Source organism: Balaenoptera borealis, assembly GCF_965194805.1.
Source record: "Balaenoptera borealis genome assembly, chromosome: 2".
In the NCBI taxonomy this organism is placed as follows: domain Eukaryota; kingdom Metazoa; phylum Chordata; class Mammalia; order Artiodactyla; family Balaenopteridae; genus Balaenoptera; species Balaenoptera borealis.
In genome coordinates, this window is record NC_138867.1 from 64,738,113 (window position 1) to 64,765,092 (window position 26,980).

The 26,980-nt window shown below is 38.6% G+C and overlaps 2 protein-coding genes across 9 annotated transcripts in view; both read left to right on the forward strand.

Moving 5' to 3' along the window:
- TENT2 (terminal nucleotidyltransferase 2) overlaps positions 1 to 12,723 on the forward strand; it is a 58,464-nt gene extending 45,741 nt beyond the window's left edge. For all 5 annotated transcript variants that reach the window (XM_082377716.1, XM_082377717.1, XM_082377714.1 and 2 more), the window contains 3 exons: positions 7,312 to 7,403; positions 9,621 to 9,700; positions 11,291 to 12,723. In XM_082377716.1, coding sequence (XP_082233842.1) covers positions 7,312 to 7,403; positions 9,621 to 9,700; positions 11,291 to 11,365 — 247 coding nt within the window. In that variant the 3' untranslated portion in view covers positions 11,366 to 12,723. The remainder of the gene's footprint in view (positions 1 to 7,311; positions 7,404 to 9,620; positions 9,701 to 11,290) is intronic.
- A 2,540-nt stretch (positions 12,724 to 15,263) lies between these two features.
- The window catches only part of CMYA5 (cardiomyopathy associated 5), a 113,415-nt gene continuing 101,698 nt past the window's right edge, over positions 15,264 to 26,980 (forward strand). The window contains exon 1 of one of the 4 annotated variants that reach the window (XR_014238982.1): positions 15,264 to 15,620. Coding sequence is in view for 3 of the 4 variants with exons in the window: in XM_082374639.1 (XP_082230765.1) it covers positions 15,460 to 15,620 (161 nt within the window). In the remaining variant the exon portion in view is untranslated. The remainder of the gene's footprint in view (positions 15,621 to 26,980) is intronic. The other 3 variants (XM_082374639.1, XM_082374637.1, XM_082374638.1) reach the window with 3 other exon arrangements.

The following is a 26,980-nucleotide window of genomic DNA, read 5'->3' on the forward strand; positions in this document are numbered from 1 at the left end:
AAGTAAAGTTTCTATCGGACTGCCTGTTTTGTTTATGGTTGTGTCTCCATTACCTAGCCCAATGCCAGGTAGTGGTACTTGAAAAATACTTGCTATAGATAAATAATTTTGAAGCAGAAAGTAAGATTATGGATATGAGTCAGAGATCCTTAAGGTGACTTACAAATTACTGAATTAGGTTAACAAAAGGAGTAAGAAAAGTGCTGAAGAAAAGTAGTTCAATAAGAATGAAGTTATAATAATCCAGGTTAAAAATGACCAGGATCTGAATGGAAGTCTAGGCAACAAAGATAAAAAGGAAAGAGCTTTCATTTATATAAAGATGAGGAAAGATTTAAGACTGTATGAGACACGGGACATAAGAAAATATAAAGGTTATTCTAGAGTTAAGATTTTTTAAGATGTTGCAATGATAATAGCTAATGTTTCATGAATGTTTACCTAGTGTCCTGCAGTATACTGAGTGAATCCCATGTATTATCTCATTTAATCCTCACAGTAACCCCCTTTCAAACTTCGGGAATTTGTGAACTTGAAACTTGCCCATAACGTACAGTTAGATAGCCAGAGAACTGGGATTCAAATTCAGGTGACTCTAAAACCACATTCTTAGTTGTTAGACTGTATTGGCATCGTCTGTTGTGTCATGTAAATTAGATATTGGGGGAAGTTCATAGAAGAAAGATATTTTTCTGCCATGTAGAGTATAGGATTAGAGCATCTAGAGAAATACTTTGAAAATCATCTGCTTTGTTGGACTGAAACAAAATGGTAGATGTGCAGGTTTGTATGTTAGTTTAGTATTAACAGAAACTAGCTTGCTGTGCCAAATGAATCTGGCTAAGAGGTTTTGAACTTTTGGGCGCACTTGTTATGATGATACATGATTTAGGTGACATCTTCACCTACTGTTTCATCATATAGTGCATTGTTGTTTCATACCAGATATTTTCAGAAATTTGACTGTAGGGAGCATAGCCAAGAGTGTAGTCATGGTAATGAACTAGGTGCTGTGCAGAAGAATTCTGGCAGCCATTAGAAGTGTTTGTAAGGATTTTTTCTGAACTTTGAGATACTATTAAAAAACTCCCTTTACTTGAAGACAGAGAATTAAGTGCCTGTGAAAGGATGCTTGTGTACATGGTATGAATGGTGCAGAAATTTTATATGGCCATTTAAAAATTACCATTAAAAAGATTTTCTTACCTACTTCACTCACAGCTTTCTCCTTAAACCTTGCTGCTGAAAATTCTTAAAATGAAGCCAGGTTTCTAGAAATGTACCTAGGAACGAGGAACTGACAAAATAGGAAAAAAAAGGATCAGGTGGTTCCGGGAGTCTAGAAAAACATACAGTCAGAATTTAATCACTTTGTAATTTAGCAAAAAAACAAAAAAGAAAAGAAAAGAAAATTTTAAATTCTAAATATCTTACAGACTCATAGATACTGGAGATTCTAAGAACCTTAAAAGGTATCTGTTTTATAATTCTCTTTATTTTCTGGATGCCCAATCACATGTCATTACTGCTAGTTTATCTGTTGAATTAAAAATACATACGTATATACCTAAATACATACATTTTTTGAAAAAGGAAATACAAAGGACAATTTTTCTATCTCCTTTCTTACTATTTTTTCCTCATTTTATTTCATCAATAAATCATTGAGCGCCTACTCTATACCAAGCTATTTTCTATGCACTGGGGATATAGCAATTAACAAAACTGTCTTTATGGAGCTTATCTTGTAGTATGGAGAGATAGACAGTAAACAAATAAAATGTACAGTATGTTAGATGGTGGTAAGTAGAGAAAAATAAAGCAAAAACAAGAAAGGATATTCTGGTGTGTGTAGTTGTTGCAATTTTAATACCTGTATTGCCGTTTAATACCTAGCATGGTAAGACAGTCTCACCGAAAAGGTGACCTTTGAAATAAAGACCCAACGGAGAGGAAGGTGTGAGTTATGTGTCTATATGGGAGAAGAGCTTTCCAAACAGAAGGAAAAACAACTGCAAAGACCCTGAGGTGGAGGTTTGCCTAACATGTTCAAGGAACAGCAAAGAGGCCAGTGTGACTGGAAGAGAGTGTAGAAGTCAATGATGTCTGAGAGTTAAGGAAGTTCATGTCATGTAGGGTCTTGTGGTTAATTTTGATGACTTTGGCTTTTCCTCTGGGTAAAACGGGAAACCACTGGAGGGGTTTCAGTAGAGAAATTGCGTGATCTGATTTAGTTTATAACATGCGCATCCTGGTTGGTGGATAAGAATAGAGTGAAGGGGGAGCCAAAGGCAGAAGCAAGGAGACTGTTTAGAAAGGTATTGTAGTAATCTAAGAGAAGTCATGTTGCTTGGGTTAAAGGTGGTTGCAGTGGCAGTGGATGAGAAGTGGTCAGATTCCACTTACATTTTGATTTGCTACAGATTAGATGTGACATAAGAGAAAGCGAGGAGCCAAGAATGACTTCTAAGATTTTGGCCTGAGCAACTGAAAGGATGGAGTTGCCATTAGGTGTGATGCGGAAGACAAGGGAGGAACATTACTGATTTTGAATATTTTAAGATTGAGATACCCACAAAATATTCAAGTAGAGATACTGAGTAGAGAGTTGGATATACAACTCTAGAGTTCAGGAGCGAGGTCACAGTTAGAGCTTTATATTTGGAAGTTGTCAGCAGGTAGATGGTATTTAATGCTAGGAAACTTTTTGAGAAAACCAAGGGAATATAGATAGAAAAGAGAAACGGTCCAAAGACTAAACCCTTAGATACTCCAGTGTTAAGAGGGGTACAGGAAATACAGAAGATACAAGAGTGTTTTAAATGACAATGAAGAGAGAAAGACAAATTCAGAATGTAGATATTCTGTGAAACAACTGGCCTAGTCTCTCAAAAAGTCAATTATCTTAAAAAAAAAAAAAGTGGAGGGAACATTTCCAGTTTAAAGAGATGGAACAATCAAATACAATGGATGAACCTTGATTACAATCGGATTGTAGAGAGGGTGGAAAAATTATAAAAGGCATTTGAGTTACATTAATTTCTTGATGCTGTTGGTGTTACAAAGGAGAATAGCCTTATTCTTAGATATATGCCAAAGGATAAAGAAATGAAGTTTCACTCTGTCTCCAGCTTAACAAAAGGGTCAGTTCAAAACATACACATATACGCGCACACACAAGCAAATGTGGCAAAATATTAACCACTGTTGCACTGCTTTTAAGTTTTATGCCTTTCATTTTTCCCTTTGAAAAATGTCGTAATACAGAGATGAAGTAAAAATAGATTAGGTATGAGAAGGAACTAATATATAGTAATCAAAAAAAAGAAGAATCATTGAGAAAGGAGGAAAGGCAATAGAATGTGGTGTCTTGGAATCCAAGGGGGAAAAACGTTTTGAGGAGGAGGGAGTGATTATGTGCGTCACATGTTTTGATAGATCAAGTACAAGATGAGAACTAAAAGCTGACCATTGAAGCATCTGTCCATGTGGAGGCTACTGGACCCTTGACAGGAGCAGTTTCTGTGGAATAATGTGGATAAAAAGGGTCATTGGAGCCTTTCTCACCTTCTGAGATGGCCCCCACTCTGTCTGTGCAGTGTGTTTCTCTCTAAATAAATCCACTTCTTACCTATCAAAAAAAAAAAAAAAGTGTCATTGGTGTGAGCTAAAGAGAGAAAAGGAGGGGAGGATTTAGGTAGGGTAGCTAACTCTCCAGGGGAATTTACGTACTTGTAAAGGGAGCAGAATAAGTGGGGTAGAAATTGGAGGATTAAGCAGGGTTGAGATTTTGTTTTTAGAAAGGAGAAATTTTGCCATCTTTATGGCAAAATTGGTGATACCAGAAAAATTGTAGTAAATTGTTGAACAGTCTACTTGTTTGAGTAGAGAAGGATTGGAATCTAGAGCACAAGTGGAATAGAAGCGCTGACAATTCATTAATAATAATGAGGAAAAAAAAAGAATATATAGATACAGACAAATGCAGGTTGATGTGGTGGGAACTAGAGGAAACTATCTTTTGATTGTTTTAGTTTTTTTAGTGAAATGAAGCATGGACATCAGCTGGGAAGGATTGTGAGGGAGTAGACTTGAGAAGTGAGGAGAAGGTATGAATTGTCATGTAGAAGAGTAAAGGAGTGAATTAACTATGGGAATATAGTATGATTGGTGGGTAGTAGCATTTAGGATCCTTTTGAGCTAAGTCATCATGAATTTAAAGTGATCATAAATCGAAAGGTCAATATGGTTGCATTTTTTTCTCCAGCGCTGTTTAGCTGCTTGGGAAAGGATTGGAGTAAACAAAGATTTAATTATAGTTTTATCAGCCAGATAAGTTCAGTGCAGCAAGAGCAGGTAAGAGAGTGGAGGGATATGCAAGGGAGTGATTTTAATAATTGACAATGGACAGGACATATTAAATTCAGTCGTGAAAATGGGCACAGTGTTGCCTACAGGACATCTAGGTGGCAGTTTCCAATAGTTACTTGTAAATTTTGGCGTGGGGCTTAGTGGCTGGAGAAGAAGATTTGGGAAAGAAACATCAGAGTACTGAAGCCCAGATGAGTGCTCTAGCATTTGAAAAAGATCGAAAAAGACAAAGTCCTGATAGACACCAGCATTTAAAGGGTCAGGCAGAAGAGGAGCCAGTCAAAACAAAACAAAACTCTAGGATTAGAGTCAGGCTTTTTCTCTGTTTACAAGATTTGAAATCCCTAACAAAGTGTTTGTTTGTTTGATTGTTTGCTTCCCAACCCTTAGTAATAGAACAGAAATATACAATTTTTTCACTTACTTTGACTAGTCTTAGCATATATGCAGCCATGTGGTATCAGACGCATAATTTTGTCTTTATGAGACTTAAATTTTTCTTTGTAATGTTGTTGAAGTCTGCATTTCCAATTTAATCAATTGTCTCAAAATACTTTGTTTGTCACAAAAAGAATGGCTAGAAGAGAATTAATGAATGAGTACCAGCTCATTATCATTACTGAAGAAAAAAAGCGAGCATCTTACCAATATAGTCAGTAATCTGTTTTATATTCAAAAGATTATCATACATTATCAGATCTGTTTTAGATTAAGTCCCATATCTGTTGTTCTAGTCTTTTCTGAAACATCCCTCTTTTATAGATTGTATCTTATTTTATACTTTAATTATTGAGTGACAATGACAGATTTTCACATGGAAAGCAAATTATGGTAGAGAAATACAGTATGATAAAAGGCTTAGTTTAGAGCCTGTTTTAAAGAAGGAAATGTGTAGGGAAAATATTTCTAAATTACCATTTGAATTCTACATTTAAATTCACCTCTAAGATTAAAAGTAGTATATAAGTTATGTATCATGTTTATGATTTGAAATATTTAATAATTTCAAATATTTAAAAGTTCTTCAAAAATGCAGTAGATTGAATCAGTCCAAATAGTAGTGGTTCAAATATTCTTTTTTATTCCTCTATGAAGTACTTCAAATGATAGTCATTTAAATAACTGAATTGTTTGGGTTGATTATAGGTTGAAGATTAAACACTATCTGGTTAGGGATGAAGAAGTGAATATGGATGTGTCACATATGTTTCTGTGATCCAGTTTAGAATCAAATACTGGCATGTAATATAAATTCAGAATTGGATTTAATAGAAATATAGTGGTGAGGAGAGTTCCTTTGATTTAAGAAAGTAAAAGGTTTAGTTTAACAGCAGGATACAGTATTTCAATATTTTAAACTTGTCTGAGAGAAAAAAATCAGTCCACCCCCTTTTAACATAATATTTCCTATTTTAATTCTACTGCAGATTCCACTGTCCTACAAGTTGAAATTAGAAACAAGTAGTCTCAGGAAAAAGTTCATTTTATTAGTGAAATTTGTCTTATGCCATATAAAGTGAAGTAGCACAAGGTGTAATTCTACTGTAATTTTGTGTGGGTCAGCAATGTGGTTATATAACTCTCCCCTTTACATTGTTATGTTTAAGAAAATTTTGGTAACACACTTGGACCAGTAGAGCAGTGTACTTCTTTTCTGTTTGGAGCCCAAACTAACGGAGCTGCTGTACATGAAGGATCTAAAACATCTTCCTGTAACCAATCCTAAGTATTTCTTTTTGACAACCCACTTATTTTTAAAAAACATAAATTCTGATATATATTTTTAAAGAACTTAAAGCTGTGTTTGCAAACTATTTCTAAACTGTATTCTTGGTAAGAAAAAATAGAAAATCATACTTCGAAGATTCTTTTCAGTTATCAAACTTCACAAGATGCAATATTTTCTTGCATGTTTAACATAGAAATTAGTTAGTTTTCCAGAAACAAATGCCATACTGGACCCACGATTATGTCCTTATGGATTCTCTAATAAATAGAGGCAGAGTAGGACGAGTGTTGCATTTGGAATGTCCCAAACCATGGTCTTTCTCCTACTGAAATTATGGAGAAAGCTAAATATAGCTGAAAAAAAAGATATCAGCTATACCCCAAACTCATTTTTCTGTTGAATACAAGCTGAGTGGTCATGTGTTTTTAAAATGTTTTTGAAAAAAGGAAAATTGTACTTGTATAAAATTATTATAATTTGAACTTGTACAAAATTATTATAAATTTAAAAGAACAGTGTAAGTTTAGGATATACTAAAGACTGGACAGTTTACCTTCAAGCATGCTGATAAAATTGTTTTACTTGAATAAAACTTCACTGTTAACATCTACATCTGATATACAGCAATAACGGTATGTTTTCATAGAGTATTATTATTTTTTTTCCTTAAAACAGCATCTTCTTGCTTCTACTGGAAAATTTAAAAATTTTCTACCGTAAATCATATCAGTAGAGGTGCACCTGAACAGAAATTATTTAATGATGCCAGAAAACAACACAAGAAGATTACCTCTCTCTTACCAAATAAAAAATTCTAACTGGGGTGTTAACCAGGAACATAGTTTTTTTGCTTACTTACACTTTAGTTTTCATATTACTTTATTTATTCAAAAAATATGTATTGAATACCTAGTTTATACTGAGCAACTAGGTGAAGAGTAAAAAAAAAAATACACAAAGAGCTCAGCATCTTGGAGCTTTCATTCTATTTAGGGGAGACACACAATAACGTAATAAATAAGCAAATTGTTAGAATGTAAGTGCTGTGGAGACAAACGAAGTAGAGAAGGGGAAATGGGGATCGAGGTGCAGAGGGTTGAAGCAAATTCCAATTCTATGAGAAGATCAGAGTAAGCTTAACTACTGATATAATAAAAATAATAAAAGGGAAGTTAAAATAGTTAACATGATTAATGTTTTTCTTTTGATAGCTGGAACAGTCAGATGATTTCAGTTCGTGAAGCCAAAGCCATTCCCAGGCCTGATGGTATTGAGTGGAGAAATAAATACATCTGTGTAGAAGGTAGCTTTCCCACAACTACTCTCTATTTCCAGCCAACTATCATCATGGTACTGAGAGAATTACTTGAATACTTTCAGCTTATATTTCATCTAAAAGTAATACATTTATGTTCTGAAGTGGTTTATAAGTCTTTTAATCGTAAGATTTTAATTCAAAAAAATAATTTAAAATTCTTTAGTTGTAAGAAATAATAAACACGAATTTAGGTGTCGAATCTTTCCAGTCAGTAAGATTTGAGCAGTCTTCACGCACCTCTCATGCTTGTAGTTGGTTGAAATTTAGTTTCATGACTTACAGGTAGAAGAAAATGATTCTTTGAAATAAAATTAGTTCTTTTATACTTAAATATTGATAATTAATACAAGCTAGATTTTTATGAATATAAAATTGATTTTCCTTTAAAAATTAAATGGTCTGCAGATAGTCTGTTCTCTAAAATTAATTTACATGTAGTTGAATATTTCTTTAAGTCAGTTGAAACTGACTTCAAGAGGCAATATTGTTCTCACAGATGCCAAGTTGATGACTTTTGTAAATCTTGAGGTAACATAAAGGGTTGAGATTTGGCATTTGCAGGAAAACATCAAATTTAGAGTATTTTAATCTTGAATTATAATGCAACATCTTAAGAGTTTATAAATGTGAAATTGAATCTCCTGCTTTGGTGTTTGGTTTGCTAAATTGCACAGTGTGTGTATGTTATTTTAGTTACTTGGTTCTTTTGAATATTAAATACAGTTGTAAAGTGCTACGCACTGTGTAATCTGATAGTTTGGCATATGGCGTTATTTTATTTTGAAAAGTACTGTGACAATAAACTCTTTTGAAATAGCCTTTCTGAGCAATAAAAAAATAAACAAAAGGAGTTTTTAAAATGATGGGCCTGATTAGATTATATGACAAATCTAAAGTTAACATCTCCATCAAATTTCCTATTCTTTCACACCTTTTTTGAGGTCTTTCCCCTCATTCTAGCAACTTCATTCTCTTTCTCTCTAGTCTCTCTCTTTCAGCTTTACAGCACACATAGGTCTTCTCATCCTTGAAAAATACTCTTGACTTGATCCTACTGGCTTTTCTGAGTACTTTTTTTTTTCTTTTTTACACCAAAATTCTTCAACTCCAGTAATTTTAACCTACTGCTGGCATTATTTCAGCTTCCATCTCACTCCTAATGCCTTTAGTTATCTTTCTTTTCTCACTATTATCTTCAGTTTCCTCGTTCTCTTATATAGAATCAGTTTCTTTGTCTCTATATATGAACTCTTCTCTCTTATTTTGTGGGTGAAGGGTGAGTGGGGTGAGGGTGAAGACATGGAAAGTAATATTGGAGACACACACATAAAATCTCTGCTTTTGTTCTCTTCCTGTCTCGTCCACTTTTTTCTCTATCCTGTTTTTCTGTCTTTCACTGCCAAATTTCTAATACAAGTTACCGTTCTCACTGTATTTTTTTTTAAGCCATTTAGTCACACCATAGTTCTCTGTACTGTCTTCCATCCTCCCCGGTATTAAACCTCTACTTTCAAAGGCATTGACCTTTCTCCTACTAGACAAATCAGTGGTTTTTTATTATTTTTAAATTTTTTTATTTATTTATTTTTGGCTGTGTTGGGTCTTCATTGCTGTGTGCAGGCTTTCTCTAGTTGTGACGAGCCGGGGCTACTCTTCGTTGCAGTGCGTGGGCTTCTCATTGCGGTGGCTTCTCTTGCTGCAGAGCACAGGCTTTATGTGCACGGGCTTCAGTAGTTGTGGCTCGCGGGCTCTAGAGCACAGGCTCAGTAGTTGTAGCGCACGGGCCTGGCTGCTCCGTGGCATATGGGATCTTCCCAGACCAGGGCTCGAACCTGTGTCCCCTGCATTGGCAGGCGGATTCTTAACCACTGTGCCACCAGGGAAGTCCCTCACAGTAGGTTCTTGACTCTATGATTCTTCAGAAATCTTATCTATTTTTATGATTTAGACTTAATATACCTATGCTGATTACTTCATTTTTAGATATCTTCTCACTTGAATTTTATCTACCTTGTTAGACAGCTCATAGCAATTATAAAACTATTTATTATACACATAAATCTAATGTTAGGCTAAACCACATGCAATTGCTACTGTGTAGGTCAGAAACTGTCAAATATTGGCAATTTCATATAATTCAAATAAAAAACTGAAGTTCTCATTTTAATAATTTCTTGTTTATATGTGCATTTAACATTGTAGAACCTTTTGATGGAACAAATACAGCCAGAGCTGTGCATGAAAAGCAGAAGTTTGACATGATCAAGGATCAATTTTTAAAGGTAAACAATGCATCAGATTGACTCTAGAAGCATTAGTGCACTAGTGTGCTTTGAAAATTAAAAAAACATATAGGTAGTAGGAAAGAACAGCTCTGGTTCCTGTGTTGTGAAACAATTAATGTGGCACAATAGGGAATTTATTACTTGAATTTAGAAATACTCCTTCAGAGAGATCTGACTCCGCCTTTACTCACATGGCTTTCACTTTGTGGAAATAAGCATTTTCACAGTGAGCTTATTAAGCTCTCAAAATGAATGAATAAAACCTAAAGGACTCCTTTCCCTCCTTAAAATATTGGGGAACTTGTAGCCTTAGAAGAAAGCCATGTCCCATATTTTTCTTCTGTATACCCCACTGTAACAAGGAACTAGAGCTCCATTTTATCTTTGTTTATATTCTGAGAAGTTAAACAGAATGTATGTGTTTGTGTGCACACACATTTTATATATATAAATAGTCATATATGTGTAAACTGGAGTTTATTCCTTAGCTCTCTAGTCCACAGTATGAATTTTTTCATCAGTGATTTTGCTAGGTTTGATTCCTAGCTTCAAGTTACAACAGTACAGAGTAGAAACACATTGATAGAAATATGTATAGTAATATTATGAGACATATAGGAGAGAATACTTCATAGAATAAAAAGATCAAGGAACTTATGAAGATCATTTTAGAGGCATGTTTTTTCATTACCGAGATGTCCAGGTAGACTTTATTTTGATGATTATTAAAAATGCAAGTGTATCATGTTACAGGCTGTCCTTCAAATTAGGCCCTCTCAGTTTGTCAACCAGAATAGAAAATTTAAAATGAAATGGAATTCTGCAGGGCAAAACAAGTATCCAAGAGGGAATGTTTTTCTCTATCAGATTAAATTGAGAACTCAAAAATAGCATTTCTACATTGCTGTTCTTACTGATGGGTGAGCTTTCATTTATGATTGTTAGCTATAAAACCAATACTTTTAGTCAGTTGAACAACTGAGGTGAGAACAAACTGCAGAGATCTGCAGCCAGATTTTTTGGTAGTGGGCCAGATTTTTAGCTTATGAACGAGAATTTCAGTTTCTTTTTTCTCTTCTTAAAAATTCTGTTCACTCTTTTTTCTAGATGCATTGTATAAAGTGCTTTATTATAGATTTACTCTCTTCTTCATAAATACAGTTTTTAATTGAAAGAGCTTTCTAGATACAAAATAGTCAATCAAATAATTGAAGTAATCTTTCCTTACCCTCTCAAACCCAAAGGTTTTGTATTAATTACTTTGCTGTTTTAAATGACATTATCTAAATTGGTGAATAAATGTTAATATTGTCAGTTGCATCTTTTTGTACCACCTATGTGCTCATTTCTTTATTAATGAATTGGAACTACACAGGTGTAAAGTTTTTAAATAACATCTTCTTTCTGATGACAGAAACAATACTTTTACTGTGTTAAAAACTTGGGAGATAAAAACACAGACACAAAAAAGTCACCCCAAATTTTACTGCCTTGAGAAATCACTGTTAACATTCTAGTAACTCCTCTTTCAGTCTTTTGTTCCACATATACTTTAGGTTTTAAGAATGATTTTTCTTTCTCTTCCAGTCATGGCACAGATTGAAAAACAAACGAGATTTGAACAGTATACTACCGTTAAGAACTGCTATCCTGAAAAGATAACTGGCCTCTATTTCTTAATAAAGAACAGTAGTAACATCATAATGCATTTTGTTTACCTTCATCATGGTTTCTTTTTAATTGTTCTTCTTGTTTTCATGTTTTATTCTTAAGAGGACATATATATGCATATTTTATTATGACATTTCCTAATAAAACCCTTTGATTTAAAGATGTATTTTTGAAAATGTTTACATTGATGATTAGTAATATTATGGCATGAATTTTCAGGAGATCAAATAAAATATTTTTTTGGGAATTATCAAATAAAAGTTTTTTGCTATAACTGTAATTAATTGTACCACATGCTAATACTGAAGAGATGTGTGAACTGTTTTGGAAAGGGTCTGATTTATACATACTTAAAAGTATCACCGTCAGTAGATGGTTTGTTGCCTGAGTCTGTTCTAGTGAAGTGAAGATTCGAGTCAGTTATTCAGTTACTTGAAGCAAAATGAAATCTTTTATTTCAGTGAAATCACTGCGGAGGCATGAAATACTGGACAATTGCCTAAAGTCCTCACTTGACTCATCAGGATAGACTGAGGCTTTGTGTCGATATTAGCATTTCATTAGTACCTCACATGCTTTTGGTGTACTCGCGATTGCTTTAAATTTTGTGTTGAAACAACTACATTTTGCACTGTAGTAATATGAGCACTAACTCTGTATTGTACAGCAGTTAGGGAATTGTTTTGAAGAATCAGTTCAGTGTAGACATTTTGAAAAGATTAAGTCCTCTGTGCTTTATGATAACTTAGTGCAATTTGCACTTTTGCTTTACTTCCCGTTTTCCTGCTTTTATTTTTCCTGTGACATGAAGCAACAGAAACTGAAAGATCGAAGTTGAGATTATATCCTATTGATAGTATCAGAGTTTTTTCTGTGTATAATTATAGGATTGTAATCTAAACTGGAATTTTTAGGCAGTAAGCCACTATAAAATGTTCTAGATAAGACATAACATTATTATAAATAAAAGCTTAATGTTTGTAAAGATATCTTTTTTAGCATTTCTTTTCCACAAGAAGAAATAGTGGTGGCTGCTAAAAAAGCTACAGTGTTTATTAAGGTTGTTTTTGGTTTATGTAAATATTTGTAAATTGGTCAGTGCCTGTAAATTTAAATATAAATAATCTTAAAAACAGTTTTAACTTTTTCAAAAGGACTGTGTACAACTTCTTTTAGACCTGCTGTAGCACAGTTTGTACCTCTAATGTATTTGGTTTTTTTGCAGACCAATTCAAATGCTAACAAGACTTTTGCTTTTTGACTTGTAAAAGGTGCATATTTTCATTTTTTTCTTTAAGTTTAAATTTTTGTATGATCAAATGGAATAAAGTTTATATATGGAAATTGTCGATGTGTTTTTTGCTTTTTTTCTTTTTTCTTTCTTCTGTGAAAGTCTTTACTTCTGAGATGAGATTGAGGCTCTAGTTATCATCTGGAGCTGAACTGAATCCGGTTATTGTGCATAATTATTTAGATTATGCAGAGAATCTTGGATTCAAGTTCATTCTTCTTTAAGCCAACTAGCCACATCAGCACCCTGTTTCTCTGGCATTATTAGGAATGACGCTTTCCACACAGGTGAATTTTTCAGTTTACTGATGATTAATGCTTTTGAAGCAATTAAGCTTTATATACTAGTTCTTTTTCTTGGAAATTTCCCTAAAATGTATTTTACACTGTGCAACTCTTCTTTATCAGAATGTGTTGAGTATAATTAATATTCTAGTAATGATTCCAGGTAATAATTATAAAGAATAAATAATAGCCATAGTACTCCATAGTAATACTGTGTAGCTGTCAGGCATGGGTAAGTGTCTGGGGCATTCTACCTCTACAGTATTATGACATTTCCTAATAAAGCCCCAGAATTTACCATGGACTCTTTCATGCCACTGTTCTCTCAGCTTTCAATGACCACCGGGCCCCCTATCTCACTGTTGCTGCTTTTCAGCCGTATCGCTATAACAGATCAAGAAGTTAATAAATTTACACACAGTTGTAAATCAGTAGACTGAAACCTAAGATTATGCACTTTGTGACTGCTAAATATGTCAGATAAGTGGTCTGTCAATATATGAGAGAATTTTTTAGGCTTTTAAATTATTTTCAATATGAATTATTTGTGTTGTGAATAATACATTCTTTTATTTTCTATTTGTATTGATCTGGCCATTTCTATTTATGTTGTTACTCAAGAAAGTAGTGTTAGAAAGTTTAAAATGTGCAATCTGTACTGCAGTTCTAAATTTTGGATTGGTTTGAGCTAGGATCTTCACAAATCTTGTTGACTATAGTTAGTGTTCCTAAGAAATTTTGAGTTAAATGGAGGGAATATACCTGTAGTTTTGATTAGTGTTTAATAGATCCCACAGCTGCAATTGATTCCTTTTTGTCCTAGTGAGCAGACACTTGGGATTACTAATGCAAAAGCCTACCTGCTGTAAGAGAATGCATACTGCTGATGTTAAACCTGGTTTAGTGAACCCTGGAAGGCTGGACTCTTGCTGTCTTCCCTCTCATGCCCCCTAGCTGATGCTTCTGTACTGTACCTCAACTACCTGCAGTTCTTTGCCCACAGACCTAATGCACACATATGAGCTAGGGATAACTGTAACTGGGGAATACTACCTAATTTACATTTATCATATTTAACAACTCTGTGAATAGAATTTGCTGTAATTAAAAATCAGTGTTAGCTCTTCTAGCCATAAAATCATCCTTATGAAAAAAAAGATCTTTATGTATTGTGAAGATATCTCTACCTGTTTTACATAGGCCTGTTCTCTTCAGTGCAGGGACCATTCATTAAGCACCTACTATGTGCTAAGTACTTTGCTAAGCTTCTGCGCTTGTAAGAGATGGGGATAGTGGGACAAAGATAACAAACTTAGAGTCTACTGGGGAAAGAGACACAAACGTAATTTGAATGTAGGATAATGTGGGAACCTAAAACTGATATTGAGCTAAAGCTGGTGATTTCAGAGAAAGGTGTGATCTTGAATGATGAGTAACCAGGTAAATAAAGATGGGAAGAACGTTTCAGGTGGAAGGAATTGTGTACATAAAGGCACAGTGGTGTGACTTGATAAATGTTAGAACTCCTGACTTCTAAAGACAAGACCAGACAGCTAAGATGTGGGTTGTTAGCATTTATCTTCCCAAGGACCTTGTGCTTTAGTCCTAGAACAGTGGGAAGCCACTGAGGGCTCTTAAACATGGGCATGGCATGATCTGGGACTTTGGGTTGAATTTCAGACAAAACAGACTTTGGCCAATGTAGGGAAAATTATTCCTCTTCAAAGTTTTAAGATTTGTGGAGATAAAAGTTTCCTGGCTGAATAATCCAGGAGTCACTGAGGAAGAGAATACACAACATTGATTTGCAAATATAAAAGGAGCCAGTACTGAACAATGGTTCAAAACTGGGCTTTTGAATGGGCAGACTTTGTTTCCCATTGGGTCACTTTACTAGCAAAAGGAGACCTTGAGCACGCTAGGTACCCAAGCTCTTCTGAGCCTGTTTTCTCATTTATAAAACCAGCGTCTTAGTTAAACCTACCACAGCAGAGTTGTGAGGGGAAAATTACGAGTGCCTGAACTAGTAGTAAGTGTTCTGCTCTGTAAAAGGGAGTAGTTATTTGGTTGGGATAAGGGCCCATCGAGTAGCTCAGCTCTGCTCCAAACCTGAAGCCTACCTAACCCACTCTAGAGGGAAGAGAAGCAGGGGGGCTGTGTGCCTTTCCTCCTCCCAACTCCCGGATGCAGCGGGAGCCTGCGCCCCTCGGAGTGGTGCTCTCCAGTTGCCCAAAGGGCCCGCCAGGGATCCGCCTAAATTGGGGCGGGGAGGGCTGGGGGAAGTTAGACGCGCGGGGAAGAGGAGACGCCGAGCCCGGGCCCCAGAAGCTCGGTGGTGAAACTTTCTGACGCCTATTTAAAGTCACGGGGCTCGCCCGCCCCCGGGAGGGAACCCGAGCCGCCCCGCCGGTACAGGGCAGGGCCGGGCTGGGCCGGAGGCGCCGTCAGAGGGAGAACACCAGGCGCGGCGCGGGCGGTTCCGGCTCCAGCTCCGGCCCGGGAGAGGCGCGATGGCTAGCAGCGAGAGCAGCCACGCCGCGGACAGCGCCCTGGGCTCCGACGCGGACGAGGAGGCGACCCGGGGGCCGGACACTGAGGAGGAGTCGGCGGGCGAGGAGGACGGGACGGCCGCGGAGTCGGACTCGGAGCCGGAGCCGGAGCCGGACGCCAGGTAGCGTGGGCCCCTCGCTCTGGGCCCGCAGCCAGACGCGCGCCGCCCGGGCCGGGAGGGCGGCAGCGGGGCTGGGCGGGTGCTGCGCGGGGGAAACGCCGCACCCTTCCTTTCCCTCTTTTTAAGCGCTGGGGTTCATTTCCCTCGAGCTAAGCACTTTCTCTCTGGGGGCGCTGCCTTGTGAAGAAGAACTTGAAGGTGCAGGTGCTTGCTGTCAGCTGGAGTGACAGGCCCGGCTGGAGCAGCAAAGTTCATCCTTCCCCATCCCCCCTTCCTCCCTCACTACCACCCCCTCCCCCCAGCCGGCTCCTTGTGACTTGCTGCTGCTCTTGTTTATTCCTGGGGATTTACTTCGGGTCCTGCCGAACTGCAGAGTTGTGCAGAAATGCTTACATTTGGTCCAAAGCCTAGGAACAATCTTGAAAGCCTGAGCCAGAGGAGAAGAGGGTATGGGGTGGGGTGGAGGCCGAGAAGCCGCTCTGGAAACTTCAAAGGACTGGAAGTCTCCTGGATGCCCAGCACTGGCCTAGGTTGCTCGAAGAGGACTTAATTTTGGTACAAACGCCCACACATTCTTTGGAGAAAAGAAGCATGAATTTCAGTCACCCCGTTATTAAAATTCTGCTTTTTTTTTTTTTTTTTTGGTTTCAAACATCAACATTACATGTGAATACAATTAGGTAATAACTATACACAAATGTGGGTCTCCCTGCCTCCCTTCTTTCTTGTAGGCCCTAAAATGAGAATAGCAGGAATCATCTCCTCTCGATTTGGATTTGTTTTTACCTTTCCTTGTTCTCTTTGAGTACGGGGATGGGGGTAAGGTGTTTGTTTTTAATTTTTTGTTTGTTTTTCGGTTTGTTAGTCAGCTGTGTCCCTTCCTAAATCTATTAATGTCAGTAGAAAGGCTTTGTAGGTGACAGGTGGTTGTGCAGCACTGCAGAGCGCCCATCTTACCCAAAGTTAAACGTGCCGCCCAACCAAAGACAGCAGAGCTGAAGCTGAAACGGCCCACAGAGGGGCATTGGTTAGGGTGAACTGTCAGTCAGATAAGTCTGGAATATCGGTCACGTATTTACCAAGTGGGGAGCAGGCACAGTCCCTGCCCTCAAAGGCTTTGCGGAAGAAGTTAGGAAGCAATATGGGGACCATGAGACAATGTGCTGAATACACGAGAGGGGAGGGAAGGACAGACCATGGTACTGTGGAAGGTCAGAAGAGTGTGTAGATCTGCGGCTGCCTTCAAAAGTAGTGGGCATGACTTAGGCCCTGGAGAATGGGCAAGAGTTGCAGAAAGGAGACGCAGAAGAGAAGGCACCTGTGGGAGACGGAACAGGAGTAGGGACCTGTGATTCCCGGGCAGTACTGAGAAGGGGAAGTCTGTCAATCCAACCTTTTCCCTTAATGGCATCCAGGATCCTCATATCCTTTTGCCCAAGCAAAATTTGCACCCCTGCCACCCAAGAATCTGAAAACTCGTTTACTCTAAAATGTGAGCAGCTGACAGAGATTCAAAATACCACTTTGGGGTTGTGTTGCTCTTTGCCAAAGGTCAAGATCTTCAGGTAAAGGCATGATTTATCTGCAGTCAACGTCAGCCTGCTCTGACTACAGATGATAAGGTGGACACCAGGCCAAGTGTCGGAATGTAGAGTGGAGGGAGACATGGGGGAAGAGGTAGATGGTGGTGGTGGAGGCCTTGAAAACCATCCCATTTAAAAATTTTTGGATTTCATGACATGGGTAACAAGAAATCAGTAAATAACAACAATAACAGTAAATCCTTCTGGAGAGGATTTAGGAGAACAGATTGGTGTCATTGAGAAAGGAGACTGACAGGCAGATGGGAAAGTTGTGTTTGGGGAGGGCTCAGAGCAGAGAGGCAGCAGCAGAGAGAAGGAAGGGAGATGTGTAGAGATTGCTCCATGGTGGGGCAAGGGGAAAGGAGGTGGCAGCTGTAGGCTCTTTCAGGAGAGAGGTTTCTGTTGGCAGGAACTCCTCTGGGAACTGGGAGTTCTTGAATGTCTTCTAACCTCAAAGTGTGATCAGAAACCAAACCGTTTTGGTGGGCGTGAGTTTACAATTATGGCCTAAAGTTCTTCTTTCTTCTGAGACTAGAGGTGAGAGTTTCGAATATTCTCTATTTATGGGAACAAAGAATGATGAGACATTCTTCCCCTCAGCTCCTCCATCCAAGTTTTACAGTTAAAAGAGGGCTCACTCCGTGCCAGGCTCAGTTCTCGTTTTAAACCCTTCCAGCAACGCTGTGAGGTAACTGTCCTGTTCTATGTGAGGAAACCGAGGCTTTACATAATTTACTGAGGGTATACGGCAAGTAGATGTAAGAACCAAGATGTGAGCCTCGGTCTGTTTACTCCCAGCCACTGCTAGACTTCCACACCTCCCTTCTTTTGGAGGAAAGATCCTTTCTTACTGTAGGGGAAACTTGAATGGCTCCAACTAACTTCTATATGGAAGGGTTATTGGAGGAAAAGGGAAGACCTTTTATTCACTATTCTGAATAATAATGGGAGTTTTCCCCTTCTTGAATGGAAAAGTTGTCTCTGTGTTTCCTCAAAGATCAGAACTATTTGCAGAAGTTGAATTACAGACTGATTTTTTTTTTAATTGAGAGGCACATGAAAGTAACTGAATAGAAATAGCTTAAGTAATAATAACAGAATGATTGATTATGGCATCTCTTTTGGTATTATTAAGCCATTATTAAAATGTTATTTATGAAGATTTCTAACATTATGGGAAGTGCATATATTGAATTTGAAAACAAGTTCATTTTATAATTTAGAATGATCTCACTATAAAATAAAGTATGTATTGGGAAAAGGCTTAAAAGGTTAATAAAGCTTAGCATAATAAAGGTTATAGTAACTTTTATTAACCTTAAGGTTAAAAAAAGGTTAATAGTGGTTGTCTCTGAGTGATGGGATAATGGTCGACTAAACTTTTTTCTTTAACTATATTTTTTGGTTTTTCTATAATGAACAGACAGTGCACTTTATTATCAGAAAAAAACCTCACTTTTAAAAACTCAAAAGGTTCAAAGTGTCATCTGCTTGTGCATCTTTTCTTTGTTCTTCCAGCAATAATATATAGAATTATCTATAGCCACCTTTCTGAATCAAGGAAAAAAATCACCTTTAATTGTAAAGTGCAGGGAAGCTCACCATTATACATGCCAGTATTTGTATTAGATTAGAGAACTACCCTTCTGATGTATCATTCAGTGATATGAATATCATTGGCATGAAGAGGCCTGAGTGGCAACTCTGTTTGCCATTCCATCATGGGCAAATTCCCCATCCTCTCTGAGCTCCATATTTCTCATCTCTAAATCAGGATAATTTTACAGATTTATAAAAAGGGATAATTAGTGATAATTCCTAATTCATAGGTTGTCATAGGATTAAATAAACTATGTGAACATGTGTAAGAGTGCTTGGCCTTTAGTAGGTTACCGGTAAGTTTTAATTTCTTTACATCCCTTCAGATGAATCATTACTAGCAGCCAAGCTACCTTCTGCCCACCATTCATCAATGAGGCGAGAGTGATGTCTCCATTTTCAGTATGAGAAATGGTCCTATTCCACTTTGGCTTTCCTGTATTCCTTCATTCACTAAACATTCATGGAATGCCTACTAATTGCCAAGGACCATGCTGGGGATACAAACATTACTAAGACTCCATTACTGTCCTCAAGATACTCACATTCTAGGTGGAGAAACAGAAAAATGTAATTATGTCATTAACTGTTATAAGAGATTTAAGGAAGAAAAGGTCTGTATGAAACACCTCAAAGTAGGCAGGAAGTCCTGGGGTCTATCCTGTCTGGAAGGATGGGGGAAGACTTCATCCAGGGCCTTTGGAGTAGGGTCTTCAATCATAATGAAGTGCCCAGAGGGCTCATTGTTTGTGGATACAAGAAAAAGATTTTCATGTTGCTAAAACTTAATACAAAAGTTGTATGTAAAAAGCATCTCTATAAAACCTGCAGGATTTGAGAGCTGGGAGAGGCTATAGAAACATCTTTTCCCAACCAATCCTTTTACAGATTCAGCAACTGAGTGTCAGGGGACGTTTGTTCAAAGTCACACAACTTTTTAGCGGTAGAATTAGGACTAGATCCCGGTGTCTGGACTCCAATCTATGTTCATTTGTTTATTCATTCAACAACTACTTACTGAACTCCTACTATGTGTCAGGCACTTTCTAGGCACAAAGGATACAGTAGTGAACAAAATGAACCAAGTCCCTGCCCTCCTGGGAGTGGCTTTCCAGATTGGGGAGACAAATAAACAAACAAATATGTAGTATGTCAGGTGGCAATCAGTGATATGAGGACAAGTACAGCAGATAAGGATTATACTGTTTTGGATCAGGTGGTGAAGAAAGCCTCTGTGATGAGGTGACATTTGAGCAGAGACTGAAGGAATGAGTATTCTAGGCAAAGAGGAGAGCTGGTGCAAGGGCGCTGAGGCAGGACTGTGTGTGGCTTATTTGAGGAACACAAGGAGGTCAGGTTTCGAGAGCAAATAAGGGAGAGTGATGGGAAACGAGTCTAAGAAGTGGGTGGGTTGCAAATCATGTAGGATTTTGCAGGCCGTGGTAAGGGCTTCCGATTGTATTCAGAGTAAAATAGGAAGTTGGGTTCTGCCTACCATACCACTCAGGGTTAAAAAAAGAAAAGAAAACCATGGTGATTGCATTATCCCATTAAATAGTAAGCGCCTATACTCTCGTATACTCATTGAACACCTATTGCGTGCCCAACACTGTACTAAATGTTTCAAGCTTATGGTCTCCTGTATGGAGGAAGATACGTAAATAGACATCCATGATTTTTGTATTTTTCTGACTGTAGTCCAGCGAAGCCTGACTCTTTTGGTCTTTCCCACAGATCACTTGGAAATTTTTCAGAATTTTTGTTTTGGATCTTTTCTGTTGGTCAATTTTATTTTATTTTTTATTTTTATTTTTTTTTTCTTTTTAAATTTATTTATTTATTTATTTATTTATTTATTTATTTTTAGCTGTGTTGGGTCTTCGTTTCTGTGCAAGGGCTTTCTCTAGTTGCGGTGAGCGGGGGCCACTCTTCATTGCGGTGCACGGGCGTCTCACTGTCGCAGCCTCTCTTGTTGCGGAGCACAGGCTTGAGATGCGCAGACTCAGTAGTTGTGGCTCACGGGCCTAGTTGCTCCGTGGCATGTGGGATCTTCCCAGACCAGGGCTCAAACCCGTGTCCCCTGCATTGGCAGGCAGATTCTCAACCACTGCGCCACCAGGGAAGCCCCTGTTGGTCAATTTTAATTTCTCTGTTTAAGCGCAGAGGTTTTTGCTACAACAGTGCCCAAATCTTAAAAATCATGTTCATTTGCAGCTTTGCCAGTGCCTGTATAAAAAAGGTCTCCCTAAGCTGATAGAATTAAACTTATTAGTGACATTTACATTTAATCATTGTAAGAAAGAAACCTCTTGGAAGGTGAGGGGAGTTGGTAAGTGGTTTCTGTTATCAGTCTGGAGCACTGTGTTGCCATATGTCTATTTATATGATGTCTCCCACTTCTGTGCTTACCTAGATGTTTTGACAAGGGTGTTATTTGAGACAGCCCTCTTCTGAGGTCAGTGGAAAAAGCTGAGATGGGAGGGGTGACTGCTTAGGATGCCAGAGACTGAGGGAGGAGAGAAGATAAAGCAGAGGCTCTTGGAGCCAGGAATTGAAGGGCTATTTAAGTGTTGGCTGCATGGGTATTACATGCCCTTGGTGAGACTTTGACTCCGTATAGGGACTACAGCAAGAGTTGGATTTTTTTTCTTTAAAACAGCAAACCTACCAAAATGTGGGACATATTAACTGATAGAATTTTGCCAAAAAAAAAAAAAGTGTCTTATATTCCCTGGATATTCTGAACCTAGGCTCAATGAAAGCCTTGACTCAATTTGGACGATATAACCAAATTCCCCTTCCTTCCTACCAAAAGAGAGAATCAGATATAAGAGACTGGGTATGGTTTGTACCTGAAATAGTAATCTTTGATTTAGCCCAGTATTATCCAATATTTCTATTGGATAATAAAATAATTACAATGTGAACCACGTATATAATTTATAATTTTCTAACAGCTACATTAAAAAAGTAAAAAGAAACAGGTGAAATTAATTTTAATAATATGTTTATTTAACTCAATATCCAAAGTATTATCATTTCAACATATGATCAATATAAAAACTATTAATGGGATATTTTACTTTTTTAAAAAATTTTATTTATTTATTTATGGCTGTGTTGGGTCTTCGTTTCTGCGCGAGGACTTTCTCCAGTTGCGGCAAGCGGGGGCCACTCTTCATCGCGGTGCGCAGGCCTCTCACTATCGCGGCCTCTCTTGTTGCGGAGCACAGGCTCCAGACGTGCAGGCTCAGTAGTTGTGGCTCACGGGCCTAGTTGCTCCGTGGCATGTGGGATCTTCCCAGACCAGGGCTCCAACCCGTGTTCCCTGCATTGGCAGGCAGATTCTCAACCACTGCGCCACCAGGGAAGCCCCAACTTTTTTGTGTGCAAAGTCTTTGAAATTTGATGTGTGTTTTACATTTACAGTACGTCTCAATTCTTCTTCCCCACCCCCAGGCTACATTTCAAGTGCTCAATAGCCTCATGTGGCTAGTGGCTACCATATTGGACAATACAGGCCTGATAATACCTAGAAATCCATTAACTTCACTGGAATGCAGAGAACTGTTCCACTGATAATGAGTTCTATATGCTTGGCCCTATGCAAGGCACCAGAGACATAAGGGTGGTTGGATGGCACAGTTCCTTCTTAAGGAGCTCACAGTCTGGTGAGGGGAAGCAGTTAACTCCAACATAATGTTATAGCACTATACTAAGGATATTAACAAGGGAACAGAGAAAAGAAGTATATTCTTAAAATGAAATTTAGAAAGATTTTGCAGAGGTGATACTCCAGCTGGGCAGAAAGATATTCCAGACACAGTATGTGATTAGATATTCTTTAGTTCCTGGTTCCAGCTCTTGTGCTAATTACCGCTCTGTTTAAGCTTTCTTTTTCTCATCCAGAATCACTCAGGATTTCCAGGACTGGGAATATTTGTTGAATTAATAAATGAATGGCATGAATAAATGAGTGAATGAATGAGCAGGTGAATGTCAAGTCATCCAGATTCCCTTGAGAAGCAAATTTAGTTGGGATGTTGAACCTGTTAGATTAGGTAGAATTTCATTAGTTGCTGACCATTCATTTTCCAGGGATTGACAATAGCCAGGGACTCTGGAAACACAATAGCTTGGAGGGGACAGTGATAAGTACTGAGGGATTTTTCAATTAGGATGTGTGTGGTTATCATTCCCACCTTCTGTGACTCATTGGGAAGCCTCCCCTAGACTGACCCTTGAGGCGGATCATAGATGGACAGATAAAAATAGGCTTTGCATTTTGCCTAGAGAAAAGTCCTCTATTAAGGCAACTGGAGTGTATTCAGTTCCAAAACTCTACATCCTAGTCTGATAAAGTCCAAGATATGTGGGAGGGTTAATTGATGCTACCAAACTCTAAATGCTCAAAGCCCTCTCATGGAGCCATTACTATGCTTTCTTAGTTTGGGTACACTTCTCTTTAAAAAAAAATCCACAGCTAAACAGAAATTTTCATCACAAATTTCCTCTTATTGGCTGAGTTCACTAGGGCGCTTAAAATTGTTGATTTGTAAATAAAATGACTTTCCTCCTGTTATGATGTCATTAAGTTAACATTTATTAAGTGGAACATAGGGTGCCGGATGGTGAGCATGAGCAACAGTTCAACAAAAGACCACAAGAGAAATTGAACTAGAGAAGGTTACTACTCACAAGTCCTGGAGGAAATGCATGGCGTACCTCAAGGGGCCATACAGGGAGGTCAAGGCAGAGTGAGTACAGGCAAAGGGAGAGGCAGAACCTGGCACACATGCCTTTATTAGGGTCTATGTGTGGAATTCTTGGGGGTTCTTGGGCTAAGGCTGGATCAGTCAATTCAAACCAAAATGCATGGGATTTTGGTAAACTTCACAGGGGTCTTATCTAAGGGGCGCACAAGGGGAAGACGATGGAAGGTGAGGGAGACTATTGATCACAAAAACTGCTGGGGAAGTCATATCAGGAGCTTACTATGAGGACTGTCTCCGGGACATGTTCTTGCATGAGGAGGCTGGTGTCAGTTTAAGGCCCCTGCAGGCCACTTGGTCCAACAAAATGAATGCCAGAGCAGCAATGCCACCATGTTGCTTAGCTAAATTCGAGACACCTCCAATTTCAGAAATGTACCTACTAAAAGAAAAGAGGCTCATTCATTCAACAAATATTTGTTGAGGGCCTACTGTGTGCAAAACAAAGTAAATTGAATCTAGAATGAGTGAAGAAAACAGAGTTCCTAATCTTTAGAGTTTAGTCTCGGGAGAGGGCAGGCATTAAACAAATAATCTCACAAGTAATTAGTTGAAGCAAATGCATTGGTAAGATGAATTGGGCCTGGGGAGCAGAGGCAGGGTTCTGCTAGGATCCCGGTCCTTCAAGCGCCAGTCTCTGAAGCCTCCTTGCTCCTTCCTCTGGGAGTTTTCTGTCAGTCTCCATGTCATCTTGCTAGCAACTTCTCTATCTGCCTACAACAGGAGGTTTCACTGCCCTGTGGTCCAAATATTGCTGGAAGGCCTGGCTGCTGATGACACTTATCCTAGACAGGACTTTAGCATCATCTCCCTGACCTGTTTATGCTTCTGATGAGTGAACAGAGACCCAGAGAAGGAAGGGAAACCGACATCAACTCAAGGAATAGCTAGTCTATTCCAAGCATGGTCACTTGTTAGTTTGGTTTATTTTCACAATAGCTCTATGATATATGCATTGTTTTCATTCCCATTTTATGGGAGAGAAAATGGAGATTTAGCAGTCTTGAGTAATTTACCTAATGTCAGATGGCTAGGAAGTATGCTAGGATTCTAACCCTAGTCTAATGGCAGAGCCAGTCCTGGAACACTCATGAGTTCAGGGCTCATCACCAGATCTAACACACATCTGGTGTTTATTAGCCAATTTCTTTCTTTTTTTGAGCACAAATTTACTTTTAAAAAACAATTATTTTGATTTATTTCTGATTTTAAAAGCAAAACATAAAAGCCCCAGACAATCTATGTAGTAGCTAATCCTGACCAGCACCTCAGCTATATTAAGTTTCCTAATGTGTAATAGGGAGAGTAGGTCTTATGTTTAAAAATAGATGGTAGAAAAAAAAAAAAGGTGTTAGGCAATCCTGTGTGCTTGAATTTTAATAAGGTCAAACATAGCAACACCAAAATAACTTCTCTGCATGCTCTATGGGATCATATGATAAATGTTCAATATGTATTTACTTATAATATCTATAAAATTCAGATCCCCTGTTTAAAAGACAGAATTTGTATGATTTAGCATGGTACACTCTGAAGTTTTCATATCTAGTATTTTTTTTTTTTTTAAAGAGAGAATGAAGAGAAGAGAGTGCGATAACAGTCTGTCTCTTCTTAGAGTTTTGGAATGTCCAAGAAGGACAGTTTGGGAATGTCCAGTAAAGTCTCTCTTCATCTAGCACCATTTTGGGCATAAACCAGATTACAATGCAAAAACACTTGATAGGATTGAAAAGACCTGGGTTATCATCCTGACTCTGCCATTTACCAACTGTGTGACTTGGGGCAAGATAGCCTTTCTGTATCTTTACCATGGCTTGCGAGGCCGTACCTGACCTGATTACTTCTCAGCTCATCTCATACCCTTCCTCTACTACATTCCAGCCACGCTGGCTTTTTTCTGAACCTCCTGTGTGCTGTGCTAAGCCTGTCCCTGCATCCAGGTCTTCGCTCTTGCTGTTTTCTCTCCCTGGAACACTTTTTCCCCAAATCCACCCTTCACGTTTTGGTGGAAATACCACTTTCTTAAAGAGGCTTTCTGCAACCATCCTGCCTAATGGGCTTTCTTCACATCTTTCACTATCGCATTGTTCACTGTTTCACATTCCTCTTCATGGAACCTATCACTATCTGAAATGGTATCTTTTTGTGTATTTATTGTTTATTGTCACCACTAGAGTGGAAGATGCATGAGGGCGGGGGCCTTGCTTCTCTTCTCTGCTACATCTCCAGCAGCTAGAACACAGTGTCAGGCACACAGTAGGTGCTTAAGAAATGGTTAAGTGCGTAAGTGGTTGGATTGCAACACAAAATGTTTCATTCTAGGATCTCAGGTTTCCTTCTCTCAGATCAATACCACTCTTCAACACCTTGTTCTTAGGGACCAAAGCAAGGACATGGAGAATGAGAACTGAAAGTGGTCTTTGAATTTGGAAAATGCAAGTCAACAGAGAGAGATTAATGACATTGAAATGTAAATGTCTTTGAGAAGGTTAATAGCTTAAACCTATCAGCATCTGTTTTAGGTTGAATTCCCTTTGGAACAAATCCCTTCAAATATAGGCTCTAAGAGACTCTCCTGGGAGAAGAGGGGACGTGGAAGGGGAAATGAGTGCTTAGAAGAGGAGTGAGAGGGCACTAAGGGCAGACTGGCACTATAGCTGCACCCCTATCTATGCTGCACAGAGGAGGGAGCTAAGGGTATTACCTAGGAAACTGCAGAAAACAACTTTCTCCAAACCCTTGGCCTCAGATCACTAACAGCCCTGGGAGGCAGTGATATTCTTATTTCCTTGACTTCTTAGAGAATCCAAGATACAAAAGAGGCATGGGGGTGGGGAGAAAGCATACACAAAGTTAACAGTGTTGATATCTGAACTAAAATTGCCTGATAACCAAATGTGTAGTTCAATTGGCCTGAAACCTCACAACTCACACTGGGTCTTGAACCCACAGGCCGGGACTCAAACCCAGCCAAAACTCAGATTGGGACTTGAACCCACTGTCTTTTATTTATTTACTTTTTTGGCTGCGTTGAGTCTTCATTGCTGCGCTCGGGCTTTCTCTAGTTGCGGTGAGCGGGGGCTACTCTTCGTTGTGGTGCATGGGCTTCTCATTGTGGTGGCTTCTCTTGTTGCGGAGCACGGGCTCTAGGCACGTGGGCTTCAGTAGTTGCAGCACGTGGGCTCAGTAGTTGCAGCACGTGGGCTTCAGTAGTGGTGACTCGTGGTCTCTAGAGCGCAGGCTCAGTAGTTGAGGCGCACAGGCTTAGTTGCTCTGTGGCATGTGGGATCTTCCCAGACCAGGGGTCGAACCTGTGTCCCCTGCATTGGCAGGCAGATTCTTAACCACTGCACCACCAGGGAAGTCCCCCACTGTCTTTTAGTTGAGATTGCACACCTGGTCTCAG